This window comes from Neoarius graeffei, chromosome 23, assembly GCF_027579695.1.
Source record: "Neoarius graeffei isolate fNeoGra1 chromosome 23, fNeoGra1.pri, whole genome shotgun sequence".
NCBI lineage: Eukaryota > Metazoa > Chordata > Actinopteri > Siluriformes > Ariidae > Neoarius > Neoarius graeffei.
The window spans coordinates 30,919,025-30,940,055 of NC_083591.1; the positions used below are offsets into that span (position 1 = coordinate 30,919,025).

At 41.7% G+C, this 21,031-nt stretch overlaps 1 protein-coding gene across 5 annotated transcripts in view; it reads right to left on the reverse strand.

The window, feature by feature from the left end:
* pask (PAS domain containing serine/threonine kinase) overlaps positions 1 to 21,031 on the reverse strand; it is a 74,697-nt gene that overhangs the window by 42,214 nt on the left and 11,452 nt on the right. For 4 of the 5 annotated variants that reach the window (XM_060906061.1, XM_060906059.1, XM_060906060.1 and 1 more), the window contains exons 3-9: positions 17,360 to 17,583; positions 9,693 to 9,860; positions 6,639 to 6,770; positions 5,097 to 5,231; positions 3,627 to 3,795; positions 3,109 to 3,296; positions 1,407 to 1,521 (exon numbers count right to left, since the gene is read on the reverse strand). In XM_060906061.1, the coding sequence (XP_060762044.1) occupies positions 1,407 to 1,521; positions 3,109 to 3,296; positions 3,627 to 3,795; positions 5,097 to 5,231; positions 6,639 to 6,770; positions 9,693 to 9,860; positions 17,360 to 17,583 (1,131 nt within the window). The remainder of the gene's footprint in view (positions 1 to 1,406; positions 1,522 to 3,108; positions 3,297 to 3,626; positions 3,796 to 5,096; positions 5,232 to 6,638; positions 6,771 to 9,692; positions 9,861 to 17,359; positions 17,584 to 21,031) is intronic. The other variant, XM_060906062.1, reaches the window with a different exon arrangement.

Genomic DNA, 21,031 nt, shown 5'->3' on the forward strand with positions numbered 1-21,031 from the left:
CCATGTAAATGTCAACCTCACCATGCAAAAATAAAGCAGCATGTAATACATCAAAACCACTCCCAGAGATCTCACCTAGGCCTGTATTTTACAGATGTGAATAAGTTGAACCAATTTGTAACCAACCTAATATGTCACTGTCAGTCTCTCTTTCTTATAATGTAAAACCCAAGCTAAAACCAACTTTGATCATGTACAATTCTATATTATTGCCACAAGCCACAGAAATGTATGCTAAAATCCACAAAACAGCAAAACAATAGCCATTCTAAATATCATTTAAGAACTTTGATAGTTTTAGCTGATATTTAGAGCTTTTCAAAGGGTTATGGTGGTTAAATTGCTGATTTTCTAAACATATGCCATGTCTATTTCAGACGCGTCACATCCATAATGCTGACTTTTCCTTCCGAAACTCTGCATGAAATACAAAATATTTTAAACAAAGATTTTTTAATATTCACCTTGGACCCCTCTATCAAATGGATATCTCCATTTCGACATTAGGTTTACAATTTCAGAGTTTGATAAAAATGTACAATAACCCAAGAAAAGTGATACTTTTTCTGTCACATCCATAACGCATCTTTTATTGGCGTTTTCTGGCATGCCCTAGATGTACTATGGGAACTGTTCTTGTTCTATCACTTCTCCAGTATGGTACAGCCTTAAAATATGCAACACCTGTTTAAATACTGGGAGACAATAAAACATGCACTGGGTCATTTGTTGCCATTTTGAGTTCAAGTGTCACGTCCATAACGCTGGAATTGCTCAAATAGCACTTTTAAAAAAAGATTGTGGGGGAGTGTTTCATTCTTTAATACAAAAAAAAAATTGTGTAGACTCAACCACACTACAGGATATTCTTCCAGACCGCGGGCCAGGGAACGGCACACGTACACATTTAACAAAATGCTTATGAATTGCTTTGTATAAGAACTCTGACCAGTATATTCACGGCCTGACAAACCATAAAAACAGAACTTGAGAGAGGGGGAAGTGGGAGAAGGGGAAAAAAAAAAAAAAATCCACCCAAGCAAACCCGTTTTGTGCACATGCACTAGTGTAATATGGGCTACTTGTGCAAGCCTTACTTGAAGGCTACAAAATGGGCTTAAGACCTTCTTCGATTTAAATAATGAATAAACTTTGGCATGTTAAATCTGGTTTAGGTATTCAATTATTCATTCATATTCAGGAACCATTTTATCCTAGTCAGGGTCACAGTGGTTCTGGAGTGTATTGCAGGAACACTTGGCATTAAGCTGGACCACAATCAATCACAGGGCACGTTCAAACAGTAACTGATTTAACCAAAGAAAGTGAAAGCTCTACCAATATCTGTGATAAACCCAGTGAGAGCTACTGGGTCACACCAGATTTCTCAGAGGACGTGCATATACCTGTGTTGCTACTGGAAGAACTAGATGCTGAGCCAACTCCTTGAAAAGATAAAGGACTGGGGCTTCTATCAAACGCACCCATCTCGTAAAAGGCTGGAATCATGAAGGTGATCTTCTACACACATGCACAGAGATACAAATGCACATTACAGATGACCCATCCAGTCACAGATATTCCAAGATGTGCACAATTCATTTATTTTAACAGTTTTATAAACCAGGTAGTAACAATTTTGGGGGGGCAGTGAGCATATTCAGGGCTCGAAATTCATCCCCCCACCAGCCAGCCAGCCGGACTAGTTACCTTCCAAAGTAACTCGCCAAACATAAAATCAACTCGCCAAAATTTGTTCATGTATTAATTTTACTTCTGTCAAAAATAACGCAAAAGAGAGTAGTTACCGTTGTTCATGACTAATGTGCATTTATTTCAAGACCCGAGTATTTTGATACTCCCCCCCACACACTTTACAAGTTGGCATTTGCTGTTCCACGTCCTCCTCGCGATATCCAAAAAATGCCAGATGACTGACCCCTGACTAGTTCTTTTAGGAACCAATTCGTCCGCTTCCATTTTTAACTTGTCGCTGAAATTGACAGAACTTACACGGTAGCCTATGCAACACCAGCGATTGCACGAACGGAGTCAGCACTGTAAACCAAAACTAGGAAATCTTCCCGCAAGTTCCTTTCAGCACGAAGATGTCGCCTGGGATTGGTTGGCAAGTGCATGACGTTATTGCTTTTTTTTTTACCCTTAGGCAGCCTCTCACGTTACTGCCTGAGGGACAGGGAGAAAACCACCAGAAAAAGGTTTTAAACAAACACGAAACAAACGCAAGTCGGCAGATGACCATAAAATACTCGATAGTTACGATATAATAATTTTATGTATCTCACAGAATTTTCGGAGATATATCGAGTATATTCGATATATCGCACAGTCCTAGTCTGAATCTTCGCTTCATATATAATTTTTATTTTCAACTAGCCAGCCGGGCTGCCCAGTGACAGGAATTACCTGCCAAATGACCATGGATGCAAAACGGCACGCCTTTTGGCGGATGCCGCCTTTTTCACGGCTGTCTGGGGGAGACTTGTGTGAATCATGCAGATCCGATGAGGTTTTTTTTTTAGGGGGGGGGGGCGGCGTTGGAGTGTCTGATTATAACTTCAAAGTAAAATTATGTATTAAAATTACTAAATAAGCAAATGCCATTACAGTCCATGAAACATAAGAAGTATGAAGAAAACAGTAAATCAGAAAGTTGCGCACGTAAAGCCAATTGGCTGCGTGCCATTATCTGCTGCTGGCTGCACTTCACTGCACGCGCAAGGATTTCCATCAGTCCAACGTAAGTTACGCAAGTTACGCAATTGGCTTTACGTGCACAGCTTTCTGATTTACTGTTTTCTTCTCATACTTCCTGTGTTTCATGGACTAACGGCATTTGCTTATTTAGTAATTTTAATACAGAATTTACTTTGATGAACTTATAATCAGACACTCCAACACCCCCCCCCCCCCCAAAAAAAAAGCACCACTCATCGGATCTGCACGATTCACACAAGTCCCCCAGACAGCCGTGAAAAAGGCGGCATCTGCCAAAAGGCGCACTGTTTGCATCCATGAAATGACAAATTAAGTCGCTTCGGGTGACCGGACCACCGCGAATTTCGAGCCCTGATATTAGAGCAGTACCTTGCCAAGAAGCTCAGTCATGCGATATCCTGTCAACAAGGGACAGTAAACGCTGTTGATACTGTTAATGGTGCCATTGGGGTGGAGTGTCAGAAGGCTGCTGGAGGGAACAAAAGTCCATAGTGACCCAGAATAAACCACATCTGGGAGGGGTAAGCACATGCGTTCACAAGCACCATCTTTCACAACTGGAGAGAAACAGAACAGAAGGTTGGAACATAGACCATGCAGAACCCTTCATTTTACTAAAATATGGTGTTTTAGGTGAAGGGTTTACTCAAAGCAGCCATTTACCATAGCAGGGTTTCTCAAATGAGGTCTGGTCACTGCTCATTAAGGGCTTGATGGTTTGCACCATGATATGGTTTAATGTTATTTGATGTTTATACTATGGTGCTTTAATGAGAGGAAGACAAATGCAGTGACTAGCATTTATGCATCCAAAAAGTGTACCATGAAATTTAGCCAACCATTAGGCTGCACCTATGGACATGATGAATCAAACCATAAATGCTGACCTGCTCCTGCATCAAGTACTGCACGTGAATTTTCACTGGGTTCAGTATGTAGGATTTTGCCCATCTTGCTCGAAGGCCTCCCACAGGATACAGCAGTGCACAGTCGCACACATACACGCAGCTCTGCATTACTCCTGCCCTGTATACGTACCCTCTGCACACGCATCATCTATAAGAGAAGACAGTCATGTCATCCACAAAAACAAGTGCTAGAACATTAACATACCTGCTCCATTGTTAAAATTATTGTGAAATATGGAAATTTGAACACCCTGAATAATTACAGTCTAAGAGCGTAGGGTTCATTTACTGCCAAGTTATTTATAATGACTGTTCCTCATTTAGGCCATTCTAATGACAGCATCAAATTATCACTACGCATTAGTTTGCAATGAAGTACTACAAAGGAGAACACACGCTGTGCACACTAGGGCTGTAACAATATGCGTATCGAAATTGCGATACACGATCCGTATCGCGATACAAGGCAGCAGAATCGCGGTACACCCTTTCAAACTTCTCTTCAGCCCAAAAACAGAGGCGCTTCCAAACTTCAATTTATGAATACTTTACTTTTTATTTAAATTACATTTTAAACTTACTTAAATTACTTTTTTTTTAATATCTATTAGTAAGTCGTTTTTTCGCCAACCTGCGACAATCTTCTGCGAGTCACGCAACGTCCACACTCGCCACTGGCAGAGCATTCATTTCTTTTAAGCGGTCGCCATTCTGGTTGCGACGCGGGGAGCGAATCTGTAAACAAGCAGCTCATTGGCTGGCTAGGTGTGCCACAAGCCAATCACAATCACTTGACCGGAAAGGCATGCAGTGTTGCCAGATTGGGCAGGTTTAGGTGCTTTTTGGCTGGTTTTGAACATATTTTGGGGTGGAAAACGTTAGCAATATCTGGCAACACTGAAGGCATGTCTGCTTGGGCAGAAGCCTTCTGCGGCAGTTACATTTTGACACGCGAGCAATGTTTCACCATAAAAATTCCGTAATTTCCATCTGTTTTCCGCGATCACAGAAAATCATTGGCCCTATGAGAGTGAGACAGTGAGACAGCCACCCCCCCCCCCAAAAAAAAATCTTAACGGATTTACACAATTTGGAAAAATGACTTTCAGAACCGAAAGAAACAGAGCTTCCAGCTCAACAGTATTATTTTGAGAAATAAAACAATCTTTGGATATACATTTGTTCATTTTTGCATACATACTCATTCTCTGCAGTGGTCTGAATTATTTGTTATTAAATAGTTAATGTAAGTAAGTAAATGTTAATAAGTCAAATTTACTACTTGAAAAAAACATTTTTTTAAAAAAAATCGTGGGCGTATCGAATCGTGGGTCAAAAATCGCGATACGAATCGAATCTTGAGTTGGGTGTATCATTACAGCCCTAGTGCACACACATTGGAAACACATGCTTTTGGTTAAGAAGCTGTAAAATCAGAGTGTGCCAGACCTTTGGTATGGCCCGACACTGCAGCGGAACATGAAGTGTTGGCATCAGAGATGTGACCGAAGTCCCCATCAGCTCCACAGCATCACAGTAACCACAGAGATGAGCAAAGGTGGAGTCACAGCTGAGAATCCCACCCTATAGAAACAGTTTTTTTGTAGGTTTCAATGTGGCACTACTACAGCGTTTTGCTAGCAAACTTAAACGAGTGCTCCGAGAGCATGATATTCCTCGCTGGCATCTCTGCCATAACTCTGGTAAAATGCAACTGAATTGAATGAAATTGTAATGTGTATAACCGACACAAAGAATCTGGTCAAGTTTCATGAAATTCTTCCAAAAATTGAGAGAGAAGTTGATTCCAGAAGGTGAGCACCCTTCCTGAGACAGACATCACCATGACATAATCCCCGTTCGAGCCTTTCGGCCAGGGGATTTAAAAAAAAAAAGTGAGGGGAGTTGATTTCAGAAAGCAAGCACACCTTCATGAAATTGCCAAAGTACAGGTTTGTTAATAATCAACGGCATAACTGGTAAAATCTGCCCAAATTAAATGAAAATTTCAGTATCAATATAACGGTCATAAAACAAAGCCTTTTGCCAAGTTTGGTGAAATTCCTCCACAAATTGAGAGAGGAGTTGATTTCAGAAGAACGTACACCCTCATGAAATTGTCAAAGTTATTTAATCAAGTTTATTTGTATAGCGCTTGCGACAATGTTTATTGTTAAAAAGCAGCTTTACAGAATTTGAACGACTTAAAACATGAGCTAATTTTATCCCTAATCTATCCCTAATGAGCGCGCCTGTGGCGACGGTGGCAAGGAAAAACTCCCTCAGACAACATGAGGAAGAAACCTCGAGAGGAACCAGACTCAAAAGGGATCAAGGGTCAAAATTGACCAGTTTTCACAAATGAAATTAAAATCGAAACATGCATATTAGCGTCATAATGCCTCGTCAGGTTTTGTGAAAATTCCTCCACAAATTGAGAGTTGATTTCAAAAGGAGAACACTCATGAAATTGTTAAATTATAGTTTTGTTAATCAAGGGCTATAACTCTGGTAAAACGTGACCGAATTTAACGAAATAACATGCGTACTTCCGACATAAAACAAAGAATCCTGCAGAGTTTTGTGAAATTCCTCCTAAACTTGTGAGAGGAGTTGATTTCAGAAGGGGAGCACCCTTCCTGGGACGGATTTATGGAAATCGCCACGACATAATCCCACTTCGGGCCTTTCAGCCAGCGGGGGATAACTAGTGTCTATTAATACAAGCACTCAAACTTTTACATGAGACACCATTTTTCTTACTGCCAATCCCTACTATTCATTTTATTATACAAGGTAGTTAATACAAAGGCAGTTAAAAACCCTAATTTAGTAGCTTAATCCTAACGAGCCAAAGCACATTTGTAACAAAAGACGAAACCTTCACGCGGTTGAAATTAAGTGTGCATGCTAAAGCAGGTGGCAGCGTGGACCCAATAATTTGATGTGTGATCAAATCGTTCCAGACAGTAAACACAAGTAAAATCCAACCTCTTCAGAAAAGGAGAAGTGGGCCGATATCCTTTCCACTCTCTCCAAAAGCAGTACGCAGGTTCTGTGATTATGGGAGCGTGTCCACACAGACACCGGGAACTCCAAGCCTGGTTTACTCACTGCATTTACCTGCAAGGAAGAATGGAGCATGTTTCCAAGTTGGAAAGGAGGCAAAAAAAGAAAAGGACCCCCACCACCACCAATGTTGAGGGAAAACTGCACTTGAGTTAAATGATGACAAATACATACACATCCATATATAAACAAGCAATACAAACAAACTTGGCAGAGAGGGGCGGGGCAGAAGAATCCCACACACCCACCCTTTGGAGTTTGATTTAGGAGTCTCCGAGGTCTGCTGTCATGGGCTGCATCTGCCTTGCCTTAATCTCACACAATGGTTAGCACTGCCACCTCACAGCTCCAGGGTACTCGGTTTGATCCTGTTACCGTGTGTGGATTTTCTGCATTCTCATGGTCACATGGGTTCCCAGTCTGCCCCCCCCACCTAACACAAGTGTGACTGTAGCAGAAGCGGCAGCGGCATGTCATACGCCAAAGGTGCACCAAATCTAGGTGGGTCTGGGAATATGTATCCCCAGGAAATTTTGGAATTTTTAACCCTCTAAAACACCATTTCCTGCATTTCGACAGGCAAATTTTGGTGGCGGAGTAAAGCCAAATTTAATGTTTATTAGAGTACATATCGTCCATGTATTTTTTCTATATGATACTATAACGCAATTACGTCTACTTAGTATCGCTGAGAGAATAACACCCTTTTACCATGGGTTTGGTACTTTGTGCTTACATGCGAGCAAATACACATACAACATTCAAATGTACCTTGCTTAACTGAAGGAACCAAAGTAGCGCATTCTCTCGTCATTGAAAGACAAGAAGGCAGCAGCAATAGGGGTCAGGTCCATGGTGTCCACGATATCTTTGTACATGTAGCAGTGTACAGTTCCCCTTAGTTTTCTCAGGGATCCGCCTCCCCACACACAAAACACGAGAAAATTTGTCCTTGTTGAATTAAAGAGCTAAGAGGATTTAGATACCTGCTCAGCTACGTGGTATAAAGCAAGAGCACGAATAACTCTTTCCTTTAGTCTTCAGCACGAGTAAACAGTTCATTTCCTGGCTTACAAAATTTGACTTGGGATGTTTTTATAAAAAAAAAAATAAAAAAAATAAACCCTTTATACTGAAAACTTACCTTGTCATCAAGCAACTTGGGTGCCTTTGTCAAGCCCAAAAAGTTTGCAATGGATATTAGTCTGAACCTCCTCTTCATACCGATTCAGTGAGTGGTCAGGGTAGCAAGCAAATTCATGTAGATCGAGAGCAGCATCAAGTTTTTGGGCACCCAAAACTGCTTGTACGCCTCGTGAACGCTATCTAGCCATCCGAACAGGACACGAGTTAGTCAAATACAAAGGTAGCGATACGGTCATAGCCTTGCTGTCATAGGGTCCCCACTTTGGCGCGAGTACCCAAGGAGACCAGACATGTCTATACAGTTGCCACAGCAACGGGTTAATTAGTCCACAGAACATTCATAAACCAGCTTGTCTCCTAAAAGTGATGGGTTCTGCAGTTCTGCGTAAGCCAAATAAGGAAAAATCCTGGAAAGCGGAGGCAGTTGGTGTCAGGGGCAGGCTAATTTGCAATGGTTTTACCAACCTACACTGTAAAAAAAAATGTCCGTAGAATTAACAGTGAATTTATGTAAAATCATGACAAACTGTAAATACAAAAACAATGAAGCAGTGTGTAATTTACATCAATATACTGTAAAACTCCTAACCAAATACCACTGTTAATTTAACAGTAAGAACATGTTGAATTGATCATATTTTTTTGTAGAATTTACAAATTGTTGTAGTTTAAACACAAACTGTAATACTAAAACAGAATGTGATAGTTAAAATTACATCATTGCCCTCATCTCATCTCATTATCTCAAGCCGCTTTATCCTGTTCTACAGGGTCGCAGGCAAGCTGGAGCCTATCCCAGCTGACTACGGGCGAAAGGCGGGGTACACCCTGGACAAGTCGCCAGGTCATCACAAGGCTGACACATAGACACAGACAACCATTCACACTCACATTCACACCTACATCATTGCCCTGTTAAAAAAAATTTAAAAAATGGCCACCGTCGTGGCTCAGGCGCCATACCATGAATCCGGGGACCCGGGTTCGATTCCAACCCGAGGTCATTTCCCGATCCCTCCCTGTCTCTCTCTCTCCAGCTCATTTCCTGTCTCTACACTGTCCTATCCAATAAAGGTGAAAAAAGCCCCCCAAAAAATATCTGTCTAGTAGATCATTGCTTGTAACCATTTTGAATCATTGTTTATTGTACAATGAATATCCATAAAATTAAGTTATGTATTGACATTGAATACCTGTAAAATTTACATTTAGTTATCATTAATTGTACATGGAATCCCAGTGAAATGTACAAGTTATTCTGTAATGTTTACATTTCACTGTATTTTTAACAGGATTATTCTGGCAACCACAGCTGCCAGTGTTTTTCCGCAAAAACAACGGATTTTTTTTTTTTCACAGTGTACGGTAGAAAAGGATGCCACTGGGGTGCCGGGATGCAGCAGGATTTAATAAGGGAAAAACAAAAGGCGTGCAGCGGGCTGTTTATTCACACTACTCTCCAAGTTGTAAAAAGTAAAAGGACTCCCATCGTAATTGGGGAAGAGAGAAGCCCCCCATTACACAATTTTGGGGGGGCCACTGCCACTGTGTAGATGAACTAGCTATGTGAAATTACCCCAGGTGTGAAGGAGTCTACAATGTGTCTGAAATAGACTGGTATCCCATTCAGAGTGTATTCCTGCCTCATGTTCACAATTTCATCATTGCAATCTTCAACATGTGTATTGCACCAAGGTTTTTTTTTATTTTTATAATCCATATGATGCATGTCATTTGCTATTATTATTCAGAAATGATTCTCCCTTCCCCCAAGAAATATTTGGGGGGGGGGGGGGGGGCACCCAAACCCACACTCCCAAGTGTTCCTACCACTTTTCCTGATATGGTGATTACGTTGCCTGCAGAATCTAGGCTTTCCTCTCCCAAGACATCCTCAGTCATCTGACTGGTCTTCAGGAGGAAGGTCAGTGCTTGCCCAATCAGCTCACTGCGCGTGTACTCCAAGAGCTTGCAGGCTTGCTTGTTCACGTCCACCACCTACAACACACACACCAACATTGAAAGTCTTACACCGGCAACTTGCATCAATGTTGTGTCTCCTGATTTCATTCAGTACATCTTTTGACATGTGCTATATGGCACAGACCAACACTACATGTTTTTGGACGAACAAATGAAATCGACAAACAAGGGTTTTTTTTGTATGGAAGTATGCATTGGACAACTAATCCTGCTTATCCTGGTGCCCTGTGTCTGGTCGGAGTTTTATCGCCCCACTCCTGTGAAGGACGGCCCCATGAGGACAGTTGAGGGTTATACCTGTTAAAACTGTTAATATTATAGTCAGGCTGTCTGTTGTTGCCCAAATGAGGATGGGTTCCCTTTTGAGTCTGGTTCCTCTCGAGGTTTCTTCCTCATGTCGTCTGGGGGAGTTTTTCCTTGCCACCGTCGCCACAGGCTTGCTCATTGGGGATAGATTAGGGATAAAATTAGCTCATGTTTTAAGTCGTTCAAATTCTGTAAAGCTGCTTTGCGACAATGTTTACTGTTAAAAGCGCTGTACAAATAAACTTGATTTGATTTGATTATTGTTGCAAGTTTGCATGTGTATGCTTGCTGTTTAAACATGCTGCTCACTCTGACAAAACCTTGCATTAGACTTGGACAAAAACCTCTGGCAAATTACAGATCATTTCGGAACTATAGGTTGGTGCACAAACAAACAAAAAAAAAATTCTATTGTCTGCATTCTTGCATGTAAACACCACTTAAGGAACTTTAAGCAGACTGTCACAGGACAGACAAGTCTGAAATGTTGCCCATCCATCCAAATTTCAGCCTGTTGGAATGATGGGCCAAAGGTTCAGAACAACGCTGCCAGGGGTCCAGGGCCTGCCTTCGGGCCCCAGCAGCTGAAGGGCTTTAGATTCCTGGAGATGGCTTCTCAGCTATTTCCAGGCACGTTTTTGTGATCTTCAAAAGGCCAGACATTAGTTGCCAATTACACTACAAATTGAATCTAATTTACAAGAAAAGGTGAGAAGATTCAAGAAAAACAACATGCTTAAAAGTTATACCCAAGAAAACAGTAGCACAGTTCAGTTCCATGTCTGGGAGAGTTGGATACAATTCACTGGTACTCCTATATATAGGTACTATAACACTCGAAACATAGTATTTAAAAAAAAAAAAACAATCATTGTTGAGAATGTTTATAACAAGTCTAAGAAATTTAGTAATCAACAGGCTTTCGTCTAAACCGGGGAACAGGGGCGCTGCGCCCCCTTACTGAAATGCCAATTGAACCCCAAGTCACACTTAGGCCATGCACTTATATGCTACTGCACAACATGCAATCTTTCTCAAAACGATCTTTTCTCCGTGAAAACATCCCAGCAACACCACGTGACAATTTGTCTGATCATCAAATATGTTATAATTACTCCAAAAATATTCCAATCATAGTAGATACACCGCCAGACGGTGCAAAAACAATCCGAATTGGCGTTTTCCAGACTGAGGCGCCATGTTGTTTACTTGTCACGGCTGTTCTCGCAAGATTTGACATGGGTTACATACAAAGGTCAGCTGACTTGTAGAGCAAGATTTCTCGAGACTGAATGACCTTTCACCCACCGGCGCGGGAGCTTTTGACAGAAGTAGTTCACGAGTTATTTTTGTTGACACTCGGGCATTTAGAGAGGTCATCCCGCGGCACGAAACGGAAGAAAGCCAAAGACTGTCCGGGGCAGAAGATGACTTTTCTTTTTCAATGTTGACAGTTTGTTACAATTTCCCTGTCAGATAGCCTCAGAATGTCCCATTGTAGCCTCAATTTTTCAAAGGCTTCGCACGTCCGGGGGGGGGGGGGGGGGGGGGGGGTGTTGGACAACCGGCACCATACTCCCCCCGCTCCCTCGCCATGGTGAGCACCCTCATACTAAATTTTTCTAGAAAAGCCCCTGAACAACAACTATTCTTATAGGAGTTTAAATTTTGAGTCTGAGATTCCAAGTAACTTTGTAACAAAATGACTTAAAACTAGGACATGGTAATATTTGGCATTCAGACCAAAACCTGCTGGACTAGAACTTAGAAAATAAGAACTCTTAAAATATAAATCTACATCTTCCAAAGCACATGACCATTCTTGTTATGAATTTGATTATATAACCATTGATTGGCAGTCTGACATTTAACAATACTGTACTGCAAAGTTTCATGTAAACTGAACTCCTAACTGACTGGATCAATCAGATACAGTCAACCCTAAAACACTAATTCAGCTGCATTGTGCAATAAACAGTGAATACTGAGTATCATAATATTTAGTATGCCACTCAGGGAATGGGAGGTGCCTGTAAGTTTCGGTGGAGCTAAGAACTTTGGTGGCCGAGTTATGAATTTTTAAATCCCCGCGTAAGCGGCCGGAGCAAGGGCTTGTGCTAAAGCTTTCCGTGATCCATGCTCGCTCCTGATGTTGGATCAGGCCGTGTCTGGGCTTGTTCAAAAGGTCTCAGGGAGAAGGATGTGCCTGGAAAGTTTGCTGGAGCTAGGACCATTGGTGGCCAAGTTATGAATTTTTAGAGGCTGGCTCGAGCCAGGGCTCATGTTAAAGTTTTTTGGGCACACCGGAGTGAATAGCGGGCCAAGGCCGGGTCATACCAGGCCGCACCTGGGCCTGTGGAGAGGAACACGCCTGTAAAGTATGACGGGGCTAGGACCATCAGTGTCCAAGTTGCAAATTTTTTTTTAACTCGGGCCCGCGGGGGCCCTCTGCTGCAACATGGCCTGTGACACAGTAATCACTCAGTGTAGCATTTGGAAGAAAAATCAGTAGTAGATTAGACCCATATCTTTACGATTTTTCATGGGCCATCTGGGCTGATACTTTTGAAATACAGACAGACAAATGCGAAAATTACCAGTCAACGTTCGCCGGTCTGGTCTCATTTCCCCACACTGTATAATACAATCGCAACTGCTAGGTATAATAACTTTTTAACCTACAGCCTTGTGCGATTTGAGCTGTTAACATCAAGTGAGCATGATGCCTCATGACTAATTTTGTGTGGGGTCCCACAACTTGTACTGCTGGGTGGTGGAGCTCCAAGTTACAAAAAGACAGAACCCCACTCTCTCTTGTAAGGATTGTACTCCCTCTCTTGTACATTGTGTTGGAAAATGACAAGCAGAAAGACTTTCTGCTGATGAGGCTCTGTAAATAGACCTTTACATCAGTGAAAAAGATGAGGATGTGTTCAAAATTGATCACAATATAGCTACTGGAACCTGATGAGGGACCATCGCCATCATCTAATAAGAGGGAGTGTTTGGGTTTTTTTTTTTTTAAACCCTTGAAGGCTCTCAAACTCAAGAGCCTGTGGCTCAGGTATGTAAATCAGACACCTGGACATCTAAAAACAGAAAGTTATACTAGTTAGTTCCAAGTCCACCAGCTTCATTGGACAAGCACAGGGCTCGACATTAACTTTTAAACCCACTTGCCCCAGGGGGCAAGTGAGGGTTAATTTCCACTTGCCCCCCCCCCCATATCATCACTTGCCCTCTATTTTGCGAGTACTTTTTTTTTGGAAAACCATAGAATAGTTGTGAATTGCAACACAAAATGATCACACATTGAGTTGAAGTTTGGTTATTGGTTACTTTTTACTTGTAACAGACAAATTTTATCCAAAATAGTTTTTCCTGCCTTAGTCATTTATTTCCATTTCACATGCGTGCAGCTGTTGTAAAGTTCAGTGTGTGTGTAGAACTCTGACTGTAGGTTCGTTACTTGATGTAGAAATCATAAAATAGAAATCTATAGCAAAGTTTGTATGAAGAAAATAGGGTGCCAAGACTTTTGAACAGACTGAATATATCTCTTTTTTACCATCCACCTCTAGGTTTATTTAAACAAAAACAAACAAACCCACCCACCCACCCCAGCACTGCGTCATGACAGACAGGATAATGTTGGAGTTTAAAATTGTTTAATGTGTAGGTTGTGGGTGTTTTTATACAGACCTGGCAACCTGCAACTGAGGCGCTGTTTACACATACTCGGGTATTTTTAAAAACACGTATTTTCTAAACTCCGTTTTCCAAAATAACTTCGTGCACACAGCTGCGTTTTTTTTTTTAAATTACGTTTATATTGATCCGCATAAATACGCTGTCAAGAGCTGTTAAACTACGCCAGAGTGTGCAGGCAACTTTTTTTGACGACACTGACAGAAGCGTGCATGTGAGTACACTCACCCTGTATGTACGGACGTACCAACTCTGCGAGTGACAGGAGTGAGGATCGCGACATTCTGAAATTTTCCTCCCATTCCTCCAGGACGACAACGTCATTCTCGATATTCTCCCACCAGATAGCAGTCCGTCCAGGTCGAACTCAAAATCGCCGACGCTGGCGGTGGTACGGTCGGGCTCTTTTGGTCACCAGAAGCTCCGCAATTGCTGAATTCCCTAATGCGTCTCTGCTGGTCAATGAGCTTTATGAGCTTTATTCTCAAAAGCAAACAGGCGAATATAGCTCTTAACAGAAATGCTGCTACTGTGAGTGTTTCCATGCTTGTCATATGTACAATGGTCGCTCTTTTGTGGCGCAAAGATTGCCTAAAACTCCGTTTTGGTCTCTTTACACACAAACGCAAAACAGAGTTTTCAAAAAATCTCCACTTTTGCCGGGGTTTTTAGAAAGAATCCTTTTCAGAGGAAAAAACTCAGTTTGTGTATAAACGAAAGGCACAAACGAAGGCAAAGGTCTGCGTTTTTAAAAATACCCGGGTATGTGTAAACGGCGCCTGAATCAGTGCAGCTTTTTTTTTTTAAATAAACCTAGAGGTGGATGACTTTAAACCCCGCCATATATAAATATTTTGCACAGGACTGCATTCCTTGAATAACAAACAAAGCTCCAGCTCTCTGCTCTTAATCGGTTCTGTTCTTTCAGGATTTATCGCGCATGTCGCTCCTTTGAGGTTTTTTTTTTTATGCCCAAGCTGTTTGAAATCAATCTGGGTTTTCTGTGTCAAATAAGGAAGCATCTTCACCTTTAAGAAAATAAAACACTTTCATGAAGACACTAACTTGAATGCAAGCAGGGGGAAAAAAAAAAAAATAAAATGAGATTCTTAAGCAAACTCGTCCATCCTCACTTCCGACTTTGGTTTTGTAGAATACATTTTACATACAATTGTGAATTTCTCTGGAGTTTTCAGGCTGAGCTCCTCTCTGATTCTTTAACCACTCATTTCCTCGTTGCTCTTGAAGCATTTGCTTCTATTTGTTAACATTTTTCTTGATGGCGGGGAGACAGTCATGCCTTTTATTCATTTCTCTGTTTGAACAAGCTAACAGTGCAAAAATTAACCATATTGAAGACGGATTAAGCCTTGCTTGCATGAAAGACGGTGTCTGCTTGACCCCAGCTGTAATTATCGCACGATGCCAATGACAAGGGGTCTGTAAACAGTACGCGTACCAACAGCAGGGGTAATATAAAATAACTGGCAAAGCAGTAAATGAAACCGAGACTAAGAAAACAGCCAAGACATGATGGTGGATATGTAGTGAGGGACGCTTTTAGGAACTGAAATGAAATAAAATCTCAAAGCCTAATTTGTGTGGTGCTAGATCATAATACATGCTCATTCCAACTTGCCCGGTTGGGCATGTCCAGGGACATATCCCACTTGCCCAAGTGAGTGTTTCACTTGCCCCGGGCAATCCTTAATGTCAAGCCTTGAAGCAGAATTCAAAGACTACTGATCTTTAGTACAACAGCAATTGTACATAGCTTGCCTATTAGAAGTGCTGGGATTGACCAACAGTCAGTTTAGATTTATTCTTAGTTTCTACTCAAACCATAGCACAAAGATTAACTACCTCATTTTAAAACAGGCCCTGGGATCAAATACCATCTGCTCTGTTTTTCCTCTTAGGGGACCATAGTCTGGCAATTATCTGACACACTGCTATTAATAGATCATGCATAAAACTGTTAATGCTGGGCATTCACGTAGATAATACTTTTACCTGGAAAATCTACAGTGATGGTCTATACTCCAGGCTAAAGCAAAGGCTTTTTTTTTTTTTTTTTAAAGGGGAACAGAGGGCAATATATAGAGTAAATATAACAATAAAACACACACTGATGAACCTTAGTCAAGACTTACAAAAGTTTTTTGTTCTAATGTTGGAAAGTTATAGTGTTTTGAAAGTAGCTCGAGCAAACTATTTCCGCAGTTTGAACAGCCCGCCATGATATTAATTTTATCCAATCAGAATGCACGTTCATTTTCTCTGCGTAACACTCATGACGTATGTATATGCCTAGTTGTGTTGGCTCATTGAGGTTGGGAATAGCACGTGTGAAATACCTGTTTCTGCCTCTTGCGATGATTTCGCGAGTCCACGGGTGGCGCCTATCTCATTGCAGCAAATAAATTCTGCTGGACTCGTGAGCAACTCCACGTTACATTTTCCACACGAGCACCACGCCGTGTCACCTGCACGCAGACGCTCTGCCCCACGCTCGCCATGCCCATGGTCAGCATCAGTCTCATCCTCGCCGTCATCCGAGCTTTCTTCTCTTATTTCATCACCGGAGTCGAGAGTACCTCTCCTAGGTTCAAACTGGTACCCTTCTAAGCCATAGCCTGCTTGCAGTGTGTCTTGCGGGATCTCTTCGTATGATTCGACAGAGCTGTCGCCTTCACTTGATGCACCCGACGCCATGATTACACGCTTATCTCCTCTATTTCGGAGAGTTCCGCTAGTGCAGTGGGTAGCGCTGACGTCACGGTCTTTTAAAAAATGGCGACACTTGTGCGGTTTAGCGTATAAAGTATTATATTTACAATTACCAAAATATTTCGTTGTTTTCTAGTATATAAATTTGATAGAATACGTTACTTTGTCACATCAGCAACCGTATACATTATATTTTGTACCCCTTTAATATAATGTAAAATCAGGAGTCTACAAAATCAGCCAGCAACTTATGGTTCTGTTCTGCTGAGCCATCTTGGAGAGCTTGACCATTTATGGGATACAAGCATGGTATGGTAATTTTACAGTGCAGGTAAAATCTCAGCTTCTCTCAATTGTTAAGACCGCCATGAAGGTCATAGTAAAAAGGGATACAAGTCTCTTTAGTCCATTTATGAACAGCCTACGCTCAAGGGAGCACAGAAAATAGTGGCTGACCCATCTCATGTCCTTCACCGAGTATTACCTTCTACCCTCTGGCAGAAGGTACAAGGAGTGTCAGCGTGCATACTAAACCAATGGAGGGGGCAAAACCCTCTTTTTTTTTAAAACAAGCTTCTATTAAAAAATAAAAGTAGCAAGTTCTAGGGAGCTGTGCAATTTGCTTTAATTTTTATTGTTAAATGCTCAGACGTGTATGTACTGTATGCATATGTTGCGAATTGCATGGCGCTGTCTAAACAGATTTTGATAGTTACCCGATGGTGACCTATAAGACTCGTAGAGTTGCAAACCCCATGGGGTTATTATACCTGTGTTGTAGTGCGATCCACAGTGATGATTGCTTTGTTAGGGCTGTGGATGAGTTTGAGCGCCATATTCCCAAGGCAGGGACTTTGAGAGAGCAGCTGCACAAGCTGCGAACTCTCTAACTGAGCCAGAGATGAACCTGAAGCTTGGCAACAGCAAGGAGAACCGCAAACAGGGGATAATGGAACATCCTTCATCACGACTGGTGACTTTGTTCTAATATCACCTACAAATAAACAGAGTGACCATGTCAGGTAACACATTCATCAAAAAAAAAAAAAAAAAAAAGGTCTAACTTGATAAGCTATAACTCACCTCATTGGTCTTTCGCTATTTAGCGACACCATTTGCTATATTTTGCATTAAGTGTTTCCAAGTCTGTAATCACATTGTGTCTCTTCTAAACAGCAAGCAAAGTGTATGCTATTCCCCAGCTTCTTCCATTCAAAACGCAGAAAGTTTCCCCCCCCATTGTGTAGTTTGATTAAACAATCTCTGTTAAGTATTTACTTGCGTTTCATCATTTTGAAGAATCTGATCAAGGAAGTATACCACTTTGTTCATGTTTATTATACCCATTATATTTCATGTGCACCTTTTCAGTCAGTGCTGATGACGTATTATGGGTGTATCAGAGGAGTGGGTTTTGATTAGCCCCCAGTGCTCACAAAATCTAGATATTTCACAAACTAAGCAACGAACATATAGTGGTGCTTGAAAGTTTGTGAACCCTTTAGAATTTTCTATTTCTGCAGAAATTTAACCTAAAACATCAGATTTTCACACAAGTCCAAAAAGTAGATAAAGAGAACCCAGTTAAACAAATGAGACAAAATTATATTTGGTCATTTATTTATTGAGGAAAATGATCCAATATTACATATCCATGAGTGGCAAAAGTATGTGAACCTTCACTTTCAGTATCTGGCGTGACCCCCTTGGGCAGCAATAACTGCAACTAAACGTTTCTGGTAACTGTTGATCAGTCCTGCACACCGGCTTGGAGGAATTTTAGCCCATTCCTCCGTACAGAACAGCTTCAACTCTGGGATGTTGGTGGGTTTCCTCACATGAACTGCTCGCTTCAGGTCCTTCCACAACATTTCCATTGGATTAAGGTCAGGACTTTGACTTGGCCATTCCAAAACACTAACTTTATCCTTCTTTAACTATTCTTTGGTAGAACGACTTGTGTGCTCAGGGTCGTTGTCTTGCTGCATGACCCACCTTCTCTTGAGATTCAGTTCATGGACAGATGTCCTGACATTTTCCTTTAGAATTCACTGGTATAATTCAGAATTCATTATTCCATCCATGATGGTAAGCCATCTTGGCCCAGGTGCAGCAAAACAGGCCCAAACCATGATACTACCACCACCATGTTTCACAGATGGGATAAGCTTTTTATGCTGAAATACAGCGTTTTCCTTTCTCCAAACATAACGCTTCTCATTTAAACCAAAAAGTTCTATTTTGGTCTCATCCATCCACAAAACATTTTTCCAATTGCCTACTGGCTTGTCCACGTGATCTTTAGCAAACTGCAGATGAGCAGCAATGTTCTTTTTGGAGAGCAGTGGCTTTCTCCTTGCAACCCTGCCATGCACACCATTGTTGTTCAGTGTTCTCCTGATGGTGGACTCATGAACATTAACCAATGTGAGACAGGCCTTCAGTTGCTTAGAAGTTACCCTGGGGTCCTTTGTGACCTCGCCGACTATTACACGCCTTGCTCTTGGAGTGATCTTTGTTGGTCGACCACTCCTGGGGAGGGTAACAGTGGTCTTGAATTTCCTCCATTTGTACACAATCTGTGACTGTGGATTGGTGGAGTCCAGACTCTTTAGAGATGGTTTTGTAACCTTTTCCAGCTTGGTGAACATCAACAACGCTTTTTCTGAGGTCCTCAGAAATCTCCTTTGTTCGTGCCATGATACACTTCCACAAACGTGTTGTGAAGATCAGATGTTGATAGATCCCTGTTCTTTAAATAAAACAGGGTGCCCACTCACACCTGATTGTCATCCCATTGATTGAAAACACCGGACTCTAATTTCACCTTCAAATTAACTGCTAATCCTAGAGGTTCACATACTTTTGCCACTCACAGATATGTAATATTGGATCATTTTCCTCAATAAATAAGTGACCAAGTATAATATTTTTGTCTCATTTGTTTAACTGGGTTCTCTTTATCTACTTTTAGGACTTGTGTGAAAATCTCATGTTTTAGGTCATATTTCTGCAGAAATATAGAAAATTCTGAAGGGTTCACAAACTATGAAGCACCACTGTATTTGTGCTGCAAAATTTGAACCCCCCACATGCACAACTCTACGCCAATTCTTTTTATCCCGTTTGGGTAGGGGATATAGAAACCGGTTCCGTCCAGTCACATTTTCGTTTCCGGGCCACATCTTTAAAACTACTCAAGATATCTTCATGAAACTTTGTATACATATCAAAACGTGAACCGGTGCCTTTTGCCATTTTGGATTTTTGAAGGGAAAAAAAAAAAAAAAAGCATTTCAAATTTTTACATAATAGAGATTGACTGTTTAAGAGCAACACTCGTTTCTGGAGCATGTATCCAAAACTATGCATGACATGGATTTGAAACTTGGTATACATGTTAACAAGGTGTTGATGTGCCTTTTCATACTAACAAATTTGAGAAATAAATTTATGTTTCCATGGAAACAATTTCAGACTTAGTCTCTCAGCTTAGTCTTGGGAGTAGGATGTTAAGGTTTGTGATGGGAGTGACGAGGTTGGACAGGATAAGGAACAAGCACATCAGAGGGACAGCGCATGTGGAGAGCTTGGGAATTCAGCTAAGGTGGGGTTTACATTAGACCGTATCAGCGGATCATCAGATTAACGTTTTTAAAACCATTAGTGTGCACACAGCAACGCCAATACACGATTCGCGTGCACATAGCAACGCCAATACACGGATACGCTTGGCTCCGCAGGCATCCTGCGCTCCAAATCACTCCGCCCTGAACAGCGAGTGCCCTCTGGAGGGTGCGCACTCCGGCCCTGCGCAGCTCACAGAGCAAGCGAGTGGAGTGCACAAGCAGTGATTTGGGACTGAGCCACTGTGTGTGTGATCTCAGTGCATGTCGGGCATGCGCGTCACTTACCACTTGCAAGTGGAAGGATGGCAAGCCTAAAGACAATCATAACTACACAATGGGCAGTATTTGCATCAGTATTTGCAGTATTTTCATACTTTTATACTCTTTAATGAAAGGTGATACAAGGCGGAAGTCCGCGCCGTTTTTCAGCAGTCGCGTCACATGACCAACGCCAGCGAATCAGGAAGGTGGATGTCACAGTGACGTTGTCCAATGACTACGGCAGCTAGAGCTCAGCACAGCGTATCCTCAATGTTTACACAGCACCGGACCAGACACGATCTAGATTTAATACGTGGACCCTGGCGGATTCCCGTTTCCCGGCGTTTTAATGTGAACGGACAGTGCATCCGCGAAGAAAACGAGACAGATACGGTCTAATGTAAACTTGGCCTAAGAGAGAGGAGACTGAGACGGTATGGGCACATCCTGAGAAGAGATGCAGAGCATGTGGGAAGGAGAATGTTGAGGATGGAGATGTCAGGCGCACGAAAACAAAGGCGACCAAAGAGGAGATACATGGATGTGGTGAGA